Raw genomic sequence first — 12,652 nt, forward strand, 5'->3', positions numbered from 1 at the left:
TGCTGCTGTGCATCCAAAGGCTTTATCATGTACCCTTCACAGCAAGGCAACGGTTTCCATGGAAACAGCAGGGCAATCATCCATTCTAGCTGCCAAGAATCCTCTCTGTTCTCTCCCAGACACAGGTACCCGTGGCTGCTCTTTTCCTTTGCCCCTGACAATTAGCACACTGTCAGCCCATTTTTACTTAACACAGCTCCTAACCCCTAGGCAGAGCAGAGTGCAAGTGATGGAGGTTAAAAAAGCAAAACCTAGATGTATGCACTTGAGAGCATCTTCTGACATAAGCTGGAGAAATAACTTAATGCTTTCGTAAATAGTTACGTTCCTAACACAGGGGGCAGGCAGTTCTGGTCCTCAGGATATCCACAATGATTGTTTATGAGATAATCTCTGCATATAACAGAGGCAGTGCATGCAAATACATCTCAGGCATATAACATTATGGATATCTTTGAAAATCATACCAGTTTGTGGCACTTGAGGCCCAGAGTTGCCTACCCCTGTTCTAACACATTAATCCCATCTCAGAACAGTAGGTGGGAGCCAATTCCATTTTCATCTGTATACCTGTTAAAGGGATGGGTAAAAGGAGAAAAAGTATCTTTCCTAAAAAGCATAACACAGCCCTGTCACACAGCAATAAGCAGCTCGATATATAGCACCAACTATTGGAATAGTGAAAGGACGTGTTTTCAACTTATTCAGATATCAAAGGATATTAAATCAATCAGTAGCTATTGCACATGGGGGAACAGGGCAGACATATCAGGTAAAACAAAACTGCCATACGCTGCATCTCAATAAGGAGCCTATGTATGAAGGAGCATTAATGTGCATCACATGCTCAGTCAAAAGGTCCCAAAGACTAAAAATAGGCATTAGTGCAATTAAGTAAATATATAACTGCAAAACCAATACTACACCCAGATCTAAGTACTGAAACAGCATTGCCCTTGGATTATTTGCAAGTCGTGAGACATTGTATTGGCTCAACATGAGAATTATACAAGAAAGCTATGCATGATCCTCCTGAACTAAGCAGGTCTTTTTTTTTTTTAGGTTGGGCTTGAAAGTTCATGTAAAACAAAATCTTTGCATAATTTTCACATAGGCCCTATGGAAAGGTATCACAGCAAGAAAAGAACCCAGTTTTCCCTACAGCTAAAACAGAAAAACATATTTAGAAATAATTCCCTTTGGAACGATATAGTCAAAGAATCAATTTATGGTAAGCTTAGATTTTAAGTTTAAAAGGATAACACTGGAAAATAGCTCTTTGTGACTCCACCTGTTGTTGACAGGTGAGTGCCATGCATGGCAGGAGTGTTTCACCTGTCACTGCCCTACAATAAGGATTGAAGTGGCTCAACAACTAAAATGTCAAAACAGTCCAGAGCAAAACATGGTCTGCTCATATAATAGGGACTGTCTCAGTGTTATAAAATCAGTGAGTGGAAAAAGTTGAATGTACAGATTTTTATTTATTTTTTTTTAGATTTATATCATCATAACACTCCTTACAATAGGGGTATCATCACAAAAGCAACCCTGATCAGCTAATCAGGCTGATTTTGCAAATTAATGGCCAAAGCTACATTTCAATATTATAATTACTGTTGGAGAGCCCGCCAATATTATGGTCTGTCGTGGCAATATGATGTCTTGAGCAATCGACGTGAACATTTCTGGAAGACATACTTTCTCCTTGAGCCAAGTTAATGAATAAAAAAAGGGAACCAGGCCGAAAGGCAGAGTACTGTGTTTAGAATAGCCTGGCCTCTGTTCAGTGTCTCTTTACTGATAAAAGTCACTTTGTGCAAGGAGACATTTGAGTTCCAGGCATGCTCCTGCTTCCCCAGCTCCCAAGGTTATAGTTGCTCAGTTTAATCTTTGTTTATTTGGATTCAGTTCATACTTTCAGGTGTACCATACTTTAGATGAAAACAGTCTGCTGCTGCTCAGAAAAGCAGACGGTTCGGCTAAGACTTTGCTATCCCTGCTCATGTCATCACAGATGTCACATGCAAACAGCACACAGATTGAACGTCACAGTTCACTTTCATTGGGCAGCAACTGAGGTGGTTTAAAAAAAATGTTTTTTCAAAACCAAGTAAGAATCGAAAGGAGGGACAACAAAGAGAAGTCAAAGTAGACGCATGCATGGGCTCAAGCATCTTAATTTCACAAAGAAGTATGGAGCTGCTCAAGCAAATGCTTTACTCCCAGAGCTCCCTTTCTATGCATTTTTAATGTACCAGAAAACATTAAGGCCCGGATCTACACGCGCAGGTGGGCTTATGCGCACCGGGCCTATTTTAAAAGGCCCGGCCACGCGAGTAAATCCCATGGGTTTGGAAAAGGGGCGGGGTCACAGGCTCCCAGCACAGCGGCCATTTGCCGCTGTGCTGGAGGATCACGTGCCAGCAGGTTGCCAGCGCGCGCAACCTGCGCCTGCCCCGAGGCAGGAGCAAAAGGTAAGACAAAGGTCGGGGGGGAGGTGTCTAGGTTAGGGCTAGGGGGCGGGTAGGTTAGTGGAAGGGGAAGGCCGCAGGCATCAGCGCGCAAGGGGAGCGGCCTGGGAGGGAACGGGGGAAGGCCGCAAGCGTCGGCGCTCAAGTTGCACTAATGTGCACCCCCTTGCGCACACCGACCCCCGATTTTATAACATGCGCGCACATGTTATAAAATCGCGCACACATGGACGCGCACGCGGGGGTCTTAAAATCTACCCCTAAAGGAAGATCTGCACGAGTGCTATTCTGTTCTCAAAAAAGCATGCATGTGGAACTTCCATGTACTCCAAAAACACAGAGTACTCTTTTCCAAACTTGTTTCTGAAAAGAGAAGGTATCAGAGCCCTTTCTCAGGATGCAATTCAAAAGTGTGATTGCGTGTGTGTGTGCGGGGGCTTTCCATTTTAATGTTTTATTTCTTTGAAAGACTCCAGCATCACTTTCTGCTGCCACAGTCCACTCTATTTCCGTTTGGCTAAAAGGAGCTTGACACGTGAAATTCATAACAACCCAAAAAACATTAAAGGCACATTTTTCCAGAGGTAACTTTCGGCTTCAATACATTTTATAAGCTCCCCTTTAATGAATCTGCAAATGCAAAGTGAAATACAGAGAGGACGTGAATGTAAATTGGGTTTTGATGCAGTAGTATATTTCAGGATGCCTCATTCCTGTCCACTACTGTTTGGGCTCAACAGGAATAAGATGTATGGTGGCAACAGACAAAGCAATAAAAGATTAAGAAAGATAGGAGGGGCACGGACACTTAACAGCACATACATAATGCAAATTCCTGATAGTGACTTACCTCCCTCAACACGTTGTTCTCTCTCTCTTTCTGTTCCAGCAGGCTCTCAAGGTGATGGACATGCATCTCAGCCTCAGCCAGTCTCCTCGTCCTCTCATGATCCTCCTCCATTGCTTTGGATGGCAGCCCCTTGCTCTGAAGCATTTCCAGCAGCTTCTTTATTGATTCGTCTCGCGCATTCAGGGTCTGCTTTTGTGTGTCAATGCGAAGCTCCATCTCTTCCAGGGTCTTGCGCAGTAGGAAGAGCTCCTTGGCCTGACGCTCGTGCTCCACGTGGAGTCGCTGGAAGTTCTCCTCTGTAAGCTCTGCCGCTAAAGGCTCACTGGTCCGGCTGCTGCTGTCCTGCTGAAGGAGCTGGTTCAGGTCCCGCTGGATCCGCAGCTCATCTTGGAGGGCCTGGATTGTCATCTGAAGATGCTGTAAAAACCAAGGGGTGGAGGAGGTGGGGAAAGAGAGAGAGAGAAAGATCAGTGAATTGCTTCTTTAGAGAGACAAGTGGCTTTAGGGCCACTATTTGTACAACATGCCTGCATCTAAATTTCTGCAGCAGATAAACTGAAACCATGTACAGAGTTATGAAAATATTCACTGTTGAAATCCCACTTTCCCAATTTATTTCCATATGAAGAACACAGTTGTGAATCACTCCTTAACACCATGAAGAATATATGAACAGTAATGGCTGTTTAGATATAAATTAGTAGTTTACATTAATGTTATAACTGTCTGTTGTGTATCCAAACGACAAATGCATAAGCATATAAGTAAAACGCGGAATAGAAAGATAAATTGTAGATAAAATATAGTGCATCTGATTCTCCTTTTCCACATCAATTAGACAAAATGAAAACAGAAAATGCACCACCTCAATACAAAGGGCTCATTGACACAATGGACTCCTTTTGGACAAATTGAGGAAGAGCATAGCATAAATTCATTTTAAAAATGCTCATACAGAATATTTATTGTGATAAAGTAAAAGCAACTCCATGTTCATTAACTGTGGAAGTACAGAAAATATAAACCTAAAAACTAGCACATGATAATAATATATATATATATAATATAATAAAATATATATATATATATAATATATATTATTATATTATAAATAATAATATATATTATTATTTGTACATAATGCACCTAATCATATATAGTTTGTAATTGTACATAGTTTCTCCCAGGAGATTAGATGGGATCCAATTGTACTATATGTTTACTCTTTGCCTGGTTTATTGATATATGCTTGTTCTTTCTGAATTGATTATAAAGCCTGTTGCTAAATTATTGTTCATTGTAAACCGAGGTGATGTTTGAAACGTTCCGCGGTATATAAAAAAACCTTTAAATAAATAAATAAAATAAAATAAATAAATATGACATTCAATACAGCCTTGGTTCTACTACCGCTATGCATTTCTTATGGGAAAAGTGACAACTTCCAATTTTTGAAAACCAAAAAGATCAGATACCCCACCTCCCCAAAACTCCCACCGCCACAAAAAATTTGGTTCAGCTCAGTCTAACTATTTAAAAGTTGTTAAGAATGGGAGGTAAGGTTTAGTAGCATTACACAAACCTCTCTTCATATAGACCAGAGGCTAAAAATACACCAAGATACAGCTACTGGAAAGCAAACATGGAATGGAGCAAGATGATCCCTGTCTCCATGAGGCTTACAACATGCTCCTGGAATAGGGTATGCGAACAACTTACCCTACTAAGTAACTGGTATCAGTGGATAGCAAGACTATCCGTTTGTATAAAACTCAGCATTTACACTATGTCAGGGCTCGTCCATTCTGCAAATAGTCTGATTTACAGAGTAACAACATTTTGAAAGTTAATCTAGTTCTTGTATTAAACATATACAAATGTATATGGTGCTCAAACACAGCCAAACCCTACACTCTTATAATAACAAAGCATAGGCTGTACATCTGTATATTATCTATAATCTTCTATAGCTATATTTATTAGAGATGTGAATCGGATCCGATATCGGATCCGATTCACATCCGATATTGGATCCGATTCACATCTATAGAGATGTGAATCGGAACCAGAATCGGATCCGATATCGGATCCGATTCACATCCCTAATATTTATATCTATTACTTGCATATTGTAACTATGCGGTATTTTTCACTAATGTACTCAATGCTTATTGTAAATGCCAAAATGTATTGCAACATGCTTCAAACTTCTGCTGGGAAAGCATGATATAAACAAACAATGATATATATTCAATTCATTGTGCATATCCTAAAGGCCAGACATACGGTACGTGCAACTCTTGAGGTTAACACTTGAAGAACCCTCATATTATTTATAGAGGTGTATGTATGTATGTATATATATATGTATATATATATATATATATATAAAATATGAGCTGAACAAAAACACTAGCTCAAAATACTAAGAATTAAAGGATAGATTTTTAAAAAAATATGCACGCGCCTCCATGTGAGTGCGCTACCCAGCACATGTACATGGATGTGCAATTTTATAACGTGCACGCCAGCACATGCATGTTATAAAATCTGGGCTGGTGCGCGCTGGGGGGAATATTTGGTCAGATTACACGCGGCGACGAGATTGGGCCTCCGCCAGTTCCTTCCCCCCCTCTCATCCGCGACCATTTTCAATGCCCTACCTTTTACAGTTTGCTTTATTTCGGAACTTATGCCAGCTCCTGAGCTGGCATAAGTTGCGTGCGCCGACATGCTGCCGGCGCACGATCCCTGGCACAGCTGCAAATGGCCGCTATCCCGGAGGCCTCCTGCTCCGCCCCACCCCCGGGACCACCCCTTAATAGAGGCCTGGCTCTTGTGCGCTTAATGGGGGTTACGCGCACGGCCGGGCCTCTTCTAAAATGTGCGCAGCACACACAAGGCCCAGCCGCGCGTGTAACCCTCATTTTTATGCAGGGGGGGGGGGGTAAAAAATCAGGTCATAACTGTGTTTTTATATTTGCATTTTAAATGCACAAATTCTATTAAATAATTTCCACAAGTAACCGGTTTGGCTGCTATACAATGGTCCTCAACCACGGTTAGATGCTCTGAACTGAAGGTGAGTGCACCAAATAGATAGCAAGGGCAATAATCACAGTAGAGCATGCCATGTATGCGCTGTTAATTTTTAAAAAATGAGCCTAAAAACAAAAATTACCAGGATTTCAAATTTCCTACACACTGAATGCACTAAAACATGGCTGAATAGCCCGGAAGCGTTCAAAGAAGAAACCGGCTCGCTTCCTATTAGCTGGGTACATTCAGTGGTGTGTCTGTGCCGCTGAATTTCTAGTATAAGTTAGTCAGACATTTATCTAACTTGTTTAGATGTCCTATGGCTGAATTTTAGCTTATCTTCCACTGCTTCAAGAACCCATTTAGATTGTAAGCTCTTTGGGGCAGGTACCTGAATACCTACCACCATTGTATAGCACTAAAAAAAAAGAAGTATTTCTATTATTTTTAAAAACACTACTTTAGTGTTAAATTCTAGCTGGCTTCCACTGTTAGTGCCCACTGGCTGAATCAGCTGACTGGCTGAAGGAAACATGACATTTTCTAACATGAGCTATTCACAGTATGATTCTTAGCACAATTGTTGTGTCTTTTAGATGGGACCCACTAATGGGCTCATAAGGGACTAGACAGCCACAATACGTTGACTCTCTAAGAAAAATCAAGAAAAGGTCCAGTTTTTTTACAGATTTTAAAACCTAAAACATACTGTCAACTTCACTTTTATTCACTGCAATCTTACAACATTAAGCTACTGAGACTGCAGAAGAAAAAAAGTGTTCAGTAACCAATTGGGATTTCACCTTTGGGAGCTATGAAAAGAATTACATGAACCACTATAAACAGAAGGCAGTAAGAAACCACTTGTTTCAAGCACAAAAAGAAAATGTTACATCTGCTTCTATGTTGGAGGAATCAGTATCAGAGGCACCAGCTTTTTTTAAATGCCAGCACTATGTGGTTTTTGACAGTCTGCTCTACTTACTGTATAACCACCCAAGGATTCCTCTTATGTCAGGCACACCAATTTTGACTTTTGTCCACTTAAACATTCTTGATCACATAAATGGATAAACAAATGCTGAATTTTATTTAAACAAAAATTAAACAATACATTTTAATAAAGCCAAATATCACCCTCAACTTCTTCAGAGATATCAAATTATTTGCCTGCCTCTCTTTCACCCAACCACCACTCCCCCAAGTTCAACATAATGTCATGTAAACAATGAACATCTGGAACCAAGAATTCTAAACCATTTTTTTTTTTTTTTTTTTAAAGACAGTGCACAAAAAGGAGTAAACATGAAATTCTGATCCTTCCAAAAGAAATCTGTCACCAACGATGAGGTACCCAAAGAAGGCTTAAGCTGTAGTGAAAGTCAATTAGCAATAGACAGAAAAAAAATAGAGATCATGGGTAGCAGAACAGGGATTTTCTATCCTGAAAACTGGTTTTGAAGAATAAACAGGGACAGAGAGGGCACTTGCTGAGGAGATGAGTAGTTACTTAGGTGTCTCACAGTCATACTTACAACTGTTTGCTCAAAAGTTTAGTTTAGATTGAAGCTTATATGGCACAATGGTGGTATGCTAAACCTAAGACCGTCTGGGAACATGAAGGATATGGTATTCAGTTTTCCTACAGGTCACAGATGTGGGGGCATCACAATGGCCAGAAAAAAAAAATCACAAAAAATAAAATTATTAGAACATTTCTGGCATTTATACAATGTATCTGTATTGCTTTGCAGTAACAAAAGCATGTAATTTTAGCATTAGAGTTACTCATTTCTGTGTGTTTTCATTCTGGTCTAGTTCTTGGGTGAAATTCTGTTTAAGTGTATTAACAGACAGCACTGAAATGCTCCAAAATAAAAGGAAATGCTTCGTCTTACCAAGGGAGCCAGACCATGCACCCCATCTTTCAGCTTTTCTTTTATAGATTGTTTATGGATCCGAGTCCTGATTTCTTGCAGTTTTACCCAATTAGATTAAACGGCCCCTTTCCTCTAGTGAACCCAACCTAACCATTCTGTTTCTAGTGGATGAATTAAGACTGCAGAGAACAATACAATTGTATTGCTCAAACTCTTCAGGAAGAATTTATAATCCCACCCACCCCACTGGCTGGTTTTTTTTTTTGTTTTTTTATATTGGCCCTTAAGAAGCCTCATTTCCTGTGGCATTAACTCAGTTAAAGCCATTCCTGCCTCAATTAACCCCACCTATAACCCCCACCTGGTTTAGTTCTTCACAATCATGGCCTCGTTTTAAACTCGGCGTCTGATTTATTTTTACCTATCGACTAAATTGTAAGCTCCAAGGTGCAGGGGACAGTCTCTTACGTGTGACTGTGAAGCCCTGCGGACACCTAATTTCCTAATTTCAGAACTTGAGAGCACGATCAGGGTAAAACTCCTGCAGTCCTCAAAAATGGGTATCCCCTCCCTCCTCATAACCACCACTAAAGCTTGACAACTATTGCTGACACTGTGTATGTCCTTTAAAGAACCTTGCAGTTCCAAAGGTTTTCTGACTGTGCCATAACATCTTAACTTTCTTTCTAGAGTGAGGCAAAGTTGCATTATTCAAGGAGATGGAGAACTAAAGCAGTATTATGGCAAAACCATTTTCACTTTACAGAGAAAACCCAGACAGGAGAAAGTTAAAAAAAATTAAAATTAAAATCAGCAATACCAGGACTGTCCCTGGCACACCTCCCACCCAACAAAGTGCTTTTTTTGTTTTCATTGTTTTGTTTCTTGAACCCATAAATTAGGCCTATGCTACAAATAAAAATGTTGTCTACTTGTGTTATTTAGTTATTCAAATTGTGACAGGGTATTTACCTTGGGAGCCCGGAACACCTTAAGAACAGGGCTTAGCTACCTGGACCCGGTCCACCTTAAAACAGGGAATTATGGGTGCAGGCTGTTTCCTCTGCCCCAGGGATATAATGTGGGCTAAGAAGAGAGCAAAGGGAGGCCACAGAGTCTAGGGGGCCAATGCAATAAAGTGTGCACAGGTTTACATGTGGTTGGACATGCGTTTCTAACATGCTAGACTAGCACCCAATGCAATAAAGAAATGAGCGCTTCAAAAACACACACCCAAATAATTTAGACACCCATAGCAAGGGGCGCTTAACTATAGGCAACTTCAGCAACCTCAGCAAAATCAGCCAGAAGAAACGAGATAAAAACAGACGCATTTGAGTGCCTGATGCATTTGAATCACAATTCTTCCCAGTGCATCCATTTTTTTAAGCAGTCCCTCATTTAAATACTGCATTGGATGCCTAGGGGATGTGACTGCGTGTGAGTTAGGAAAAAAAACGAGTACCTGTTTTCAACGTGCGTCTTGTTATTTTGGCCCCTAGGAGAGAACAGGTTGTGGATGGACTGTGTGAGTAAAAAGGGAAAGGCAGCCCCTTCAAGACCGGTTTGAGTTTGTATTACTGCTTTGGAATTGTGAATGTGGAATACTTTTGGTTTTTTTGCACTGAAAATAAAGCACACAAAGAGAAAAAGCCTTGACCGCTCATTTCAGGGACACACAAGTATTGATTATTTTAAAACAAGCTCCTCTCTTCCCTGGAGCACACATCTTTTCCTTTTGAAATTTGTCTGTTCTCTTCCAGTTTCTTTCCTTGATAACTTTGTTTCCTCTTGAACTTACATATACCACTGTCACTAATTTTTAATCTCTGCCACCCACATCCCACATCTCTTGGGGTACCTCTGCCTTGCTCTTGTTCAGAGTTCATTATGGCCATGCTTCAATCATCCCCAAATCTTGGTTTCTTCTCGTTAACTAAGCTGCAAAGTGCCATGGCCAATCTGCAGTCACACTCGGGTAACTCAGATGCTTCACATGCAGCCAATTACAGATTGTTCTCAGCTGCCCACAGACTACCCACAGATTCTCCGAGGAATCTGCAGCTTCTCAGCAATCTGTATCGCGCCACCGCCGAGGGAGAGGGAACAGAAGGACAGAGACTGATCTTAAAAGTTCTCTTGGTGGCTATTCTGCCACTGCGATGCCAACCAAGCAGGTGTTGTACCAGTTATAAAGAGTCTTAGGCAAATGCTTTTCCATGCCAATAAGGAACGGTTTCCAGTACTTCTGCAGTTTGCTTGCAATGTCACCGAAGTTTCTCCTTCCCCAACTTTTAGAATTCAAAAGCAAACCTCACTCTCTGGATATTCGCCCACAAAGTACATTCTTTAATGGCTGCAGAGGGAACTGGAAAAAATTAATTGGCTTACTGAAAACTGTTTTACTCAGGAAGCTCTCGAGTGAATACCTTCTTCTAAAATGGGAATCGGACAAAACTGAGTTGAAATCAAGTGAGATATATTTTTGATGGGCTTAACTTTTGGGGAGGAAGAGGGAAGGAGTAGAAGATGGGACTAATGAGAGCATATGGGAAGGACAGGGAAGGAGAATTTCTAGTGGGCAGAAGAGGAGGAAAGGGAGAAATGAAAAGATGAGCAAGCTGGGAGACAAAAAAGATCGGACTAGGAGGTAGGTAGTAAAAGACAGTAGGAAGAGGTAAGAAAAAATGCACATTTGTGAGAGGAGAGCAACAGTGAAAAGGTAGAGAAAGACTAGAAAGGAAAAGTAAAAATAAAATGAGCAAGAGAAAACTGAAATAAGAAATAAAATATAAAAAACTGTTACAGAAAACCTTTAAATATTAGCAACTGAACAGGTGCAAAGTGTACCAGAAGTAAAAAAAAAAAGTTTACTCAGACAAGCGTACAGCTCAGAGAGTTTAAACTCAGAAACAGTGAAAGCAGGTGGACACAATCGATTTTTGACTTGTCAGTACACCCTAGAAACTCTACCCCATCCCCAGTCTTATTCCATTCCGAGAAAAGTCCTCATTAGAGAAAACACCATCTCTGCTCACTTACGTTTTAAATTTTATGAAGGTGACTAGTGCTCTCCACAGCAGAGAGCAGCAGAAGAGGATCTGTGTGTATTAGTGCACTTTGAAAATTCACTCCTAAGGAGTGATGCACAAAAAAGTAGCATATATCATAGCAATTTTCAATAGCCCATTTATGCAAGGAAAACCCAGCTTTAGGTGCACAAATCCTTTTGAAAATTACCTCCTCAAAATATTTGCAAATATAGTATTCATTTGTCTAAACTGTCATTTTTATAACAATAATTTGTATTTATTACATAGGATCTATTATCCAAACAAGGCCGTAATGTACGTTACAATTTTTTTAAGCTACTTATGATATATACATGCAACCACCTCAGAACTGGATGACCTGGTAGCACATTTATGGCATGAAAAGTGAATCAAAAGAAATTCAAATGGAAAGGAGAGAAAGAACAAAGTAAATAGCAGTAATAATATTCAACTACAGCTGAGTAAGATGACCCAGGGAAACAGATTTTTACAAAGTTATTCAGAGGGGACTTTTAAAATTGTATTTATAAGTAAATAAACACAAGTGCCATGCATGCAACTCTCAGATGTGTTAGAAGTGCAAAGAAACATACATACAACTTTGAGTGGGTGCTTGTCAATGTGAAATCAACAGTATTTAAATGGCAAGGAAAGAGGTCACTACTTGTAAAAATTAAGAAATAAGCTGGAAGCAAAACATATGAACTTAAAAAAATAACAGTGGATGCGCTAATTGAGTGCCATCTATTTAGATTAAGTCCGGGTTGATTTCTCAGAGCTGCGAATGAATGGACAAATTGCTCTTCTATTTAATCTTGTCTCTCCAAGGGAGAAACTTCGATAGGATAAATAGTGAGCAGATAGCATGCATCTGCAGAGACTAGTATCAAGGTGAGAAACTATGTCATTTGGGGAATAATGTTAAAGATTAGCAAGCTACTCTTCACCTTAGATGTCTCTTTTCTTGGGTGTGTGCATCAGACGGCATTTTCCAGTTTTCTTTCTGCCCAGCAAGTTTCACCTTAATGATGTATTGCTATTTGATTAGTCTGTTTCATTTTACACCTCTAGTTTGGTAGATTGATGTCACAGTAAAGGATAATTGCCTCATAAACAGACTCACTTAGGAGTCTGGATCCAGTGCACTTTCATCTCGTTTATTGTTTTCAAGTTTGTTCTTTTTCTCATAAATTCAAAGACGGCGTACACTGTTTTATATTCAGATGGTTATCTCTGCCATAGTTGGGAATGTTGGGAAACTACTTGGGAGGATTGGTTGGGGGGTGGGGGAATAGCTCCCCATGTACTCTTGCATGGTCAGTTCACATTTACGAGACTTTGGAGGAGATGGGGGAA

General features: G+C 40.2%; 1 protein-coding gene across 15 annotated transcripts in view; it reads right to left on the minus strand.

Annotated features, from left to right (window-relative positions):
• Positions 1 to 12,652, minus strand: part of ERC1 (ELKS/RAB6-interacting/CAST family member 1) — a 1,001,239-nt gene that overhangs the window by 808,979 nt on the left and 179,608 nt on the right. For all 15 annotated transcript variants that reach the window (XM_029599916.1, XM_029599915.1, XM_029599914.1 and 12 more), the window contains exon 3: positions 3,325 to 3,741. In XM_029599916.1, the coding sequence (XP_029455776.1) occupies positions 3,325 to 3,741 (417 nt within the window). The remainder of the gene's footprint in view (positions 1 to 3,324; positions 3,742 to 12,652) is intronic.

The sequence above is a fragment of the Rhinatrema bivittatum genome, chromosome 4 (genome assembly GCF_901001135.1).
Source record: "Rhinatrema bivittatum chromosome 4, aRhiBiv1.1, whole genome shotgun sequence".
Classification (NCBI taxonomy): domain Eukaryota; kingdom Metazoa; phylum Chordata; class Amphibia; order Gymnophiona; family Rhinatrematidae; genus Rhinatrema; species Rhinatrema bivittatum.